The sequence below is a fragment of the Mandrillus leucophaeus genome, unplaced genomic scaffold, assembly GCF_000951045.1.
Source record: "Mandrillus leucophaeus isolate KB7577 unplaced genomic scaffold, Mleu.le_1.0 Scaffold325, whole genome shotgun sequence".
Taxonomy (NCBI): domain Eukaryota; kingdom Metazoa; phylum Chordata; class Mammalia; order Primates; family Cercopithecidae; genus Mandrillus; species Mandrillus leucophaeus.
In genome coordinates, this window is record NW_012103421.1 from 2,141,360 (window position 1) to 2,144,231 (window position 2,872).

At 57.3% G+C, this 2,872-nt stretch overlaps 2 protein-coding genes across 2 annotated transcripts in view; both read left to right on the plus strand.

The window, feature by feature from the left end:
* Positions 1-954, plus strand: part of DUSP8 (dual specificity phosphatase 8) — an 11,085-nt gene extending 10,131 nt beyond the window's left edge. The window contains exon 7 of the mRNA XM_011988262.1: positions 846-954. Within this exon, the coding sequence (XP_011843652.1) occupies positions 846-954 (109 nt within the window). The remainder of the gene's footprint in view (positions 1-845) is intronic.
* On the plus strand, positions 7-2,328 carry LOC105545339 (putative uncharacterized protein C11orf81). The gene is given in 5 exon segments (XM_011988251.1): positions 7-1,032; positions 1,034-1,187; positions 1,189-1,441; positions 1,444-1,599; positions 1,602-2,328. Coding segments are annotated over 5 exon segments (1,080 nt in total). The 5' UTR covers positions 7-961; the 3' UTR covers positions 2,048-2,328.
* Positions 2,329-2,872: the final 544 nt, after the last annotated feature.

Genomic DNA, 2,872 nt, shown 5'->3' on the forward strand with positions numbered 1-2,872 from the left:
GCCGGGCCCGTTATAAATATATATTATATATAATGCAAAGAAAGGTAAATGGTTTTACTGGGATTTTTATCGAGAAGTAAATATTTCGATTTTTTATTTATTTAAGCTGTTCATTCTGGCAATGATTTGGCAACAGTGCGGGTGGTCCTCGAGCTCTATTTTTACTGTCTGGTATTTAAACTGAAACACACGTTTCTAAGCAATACGAGGCCACCTTCAGTCGCAAGCTGGGTGCCAGGCCTGGGGCCCCTCCCAGCTCCCCCGCCCCAGGAAACCCTGCTGACCTTTGCAAAGGCTGCCGAGCTCTCGTGCACTTTTTACATAAGAAAAAGGTGAAAAAAAGGAAAAAAAAAAAAAAAACTTCTTTGCCACAAACTGAGCCGCAGAACCTCCCTTCTTCCCCCACCCACCTCTCCTGCTCTCTCCCTTCTCTGCGCCAGCCTAGGGCTCTGCACCAAAGCCATAGGTTGGGGGAGCAGGAGCTGGTGTGCCCCGGAGCGGTGTGGCCAACCCTCCACCAGCTCCAGGCGCCAAATCTTGGTGGCAGGGAGGGCACCCCACTGCCTGTTGCCCCAGAGCTGTTCCCTGGCAGGGGAGGACAGGCATTAGGCCCCATGGTGCCCGGGTGTTCAGAGAGGCTGAGGAATAGAACAGTGTGTAGGGGCCTGGGGCAGGGGGTTCTGGAGTGTCAGATGAGGTGGAGGCCAGGGCAGGACAGGGGTGTTAGTGCCCCCAACTCCTGCCAGAGCCCCAGTCCAGCCACAGAGTGGCTCAGCAAGGCCATTAAGAGGGCTGCGGCCCTCCCTTCTCCCTTGCCCATGCCCCTAGAGCTGCCTCTCGGGCAGGGCGGCACCACTGCAGGAGAGGAGCTTGGCCTCTGGGAGTCAGGCAGGAGGGGCCTGGCTAGCCAGTGCTGGCTCCACTGGACAGGGAGCCCTGGACCCCCAGGTATGAGGAGGGGATGGGTTTAGAGTCCTGTTCCAGGTCCGTCCCCCACCTAGCAAGGCCCCAGGCAGAACTTGGAATTCAGGCTCGCCTGCAGGCCAAGGGGTTCCACAAGCAGGTGCTGCTCGCACAGGGAGTTCAGGCGCCAGCTAAGCCCCTGTGCTTCTGTGGTAGGCCTGCTTCACTTAGGGAGCGCTGCCTCAAGGCAGATAAAGCTCCCTTGTTTGCCCCGACACCCATGGGGGCCTCTCAAGAGAGAAACTCCCGTTCACCCCTTTCCCAGGGCACTCGCTCTCTAGGTGGCATGCCAGCCCCCAAACACAGGTGGCTTTTGGGCCCAGGTGGGTCAGCCTGCTGCCCCTGCCCTATACCCTCTCAGGCCGTTGGGACCCCTGTCCTTCAGATGTCCAAGGGTCTAGGAGTGGGGCCAGTCACCATGGGAAGAGGCCAAGGGTCTTGGCAGGAGAGGCGGCCCAGGTAGGACCCAGTCCTGAGTCCAGAGCAGGGCCAGGGAGGTGCCCACCCCGCCCCGGCCAGCCGCCCTCTCTCTTGTTTCTTCTATTTGTTCTTCTTTTCACCCACAGCCCTGTGTTCCTGTCATCCCTCCTTTCAGCAAAAGTCCTGTTCCCCTTCCCTCTATCCCCACCCATTCCTGTTCCCCAAGAAAATAAGCTATCATTGTTGTATTTGCAATCTATGGATTAGAGGTTTAAGTATTTATTATTATTGGTTAATTATTATTAATTATGTAAATTTGCCTCCCGTCTGTCTGTTGCATTGGGTTTCTGAGGAGGCCCTGGGTGAGGAGGATGCACTGGCTCCCCGCTTCTCGCCCCCCACCCCTGTGCTGTCCAGGAGGCAGTGGTCTGGGGCCACTGGTTGGGCCCCCCTCCTCCCCTCCCCTTGTCCCTTCTCCAGGCTGTGTGTGTGGGGGGGTCCTGTCTGTCTCAGTCTGTCTCTGCTCCCACTCTTGAGGCACTGGTCACCCCAAAGTGAGCTGCCAGGGTGGGGAAGAAGGTCCTGTGTTGGCCACTGCCTCCTCCAGTGCTGTGGGAGGCAGGCTGGGGCCCCACCTGGTGGCTTTCTCCCCACTGGGCCCTGAGTCCTCTCCAAGCCTCTCTCCCACCCCTCTCACCCGGCCACTGCCTGGCATTGGGATCGCCCCACAATGGACCCGGCCCCTCCTGTTATTTGCTGGGAAGTCCAGCGGAGGAGAGGATGCAGGTCCCCCGCCGAGCCTCCAGTCTCTGTGGACTGGGCTGCCGGCCCTTCCGCACCCCCTTAGAGCCCTTCCCGACGCGGCTGCACCTTCCGCTCCGGGCCCCTCCCTTTGTATTTGGAGACAATGTGTTGTAATAAAGCTCAAAGTGGATGTTTTCCCCAGGACTCCCTGCCTCTTCCTTCAGACTGGCGGTGGGCAGGGTGGGGGCAGAGGCTGCTGGGAGGCAGGCCTGAGGCCAGGAGCCCGTGTGTTGGGCCTGGAAACTTGCCCCAGGCTCACACCGTGGGTGGGCTCAGAATAGTCCCTGAGGGCCAGGCATGGGCACAGGTCCTCAGCTGCACCCTTAGGGTGTAAAACACACTTTTTTGGTGGTTACATGCTAGTAAAAGCTTAAATAACTTGAAACGATATAAAATCTCAGTGTTACCCACAACTCCCCTCACTCCCACAGTCCCAGTGTGAACAGCTAGAGGCTTCCCTCCCGGCCCCTCCATGTGTGCTGTGTGCACGTGTGTGGGTGCATGTACGTACCAGCAGAAATAGGGGTCTAGTTACCTTTAGTGTCTCCAACCAGCGTTTTTCTTGTTTTGTTTTGTTTTGTTTTGTTTTTAGATGGAGTCTCGTTCTGTGGTCCAGGCTGGAGTGCAATGGCGTGATCTCCATCTCCCGGGTTCAAACAATTCTCATGCCTCAGAGTCCCAAGTA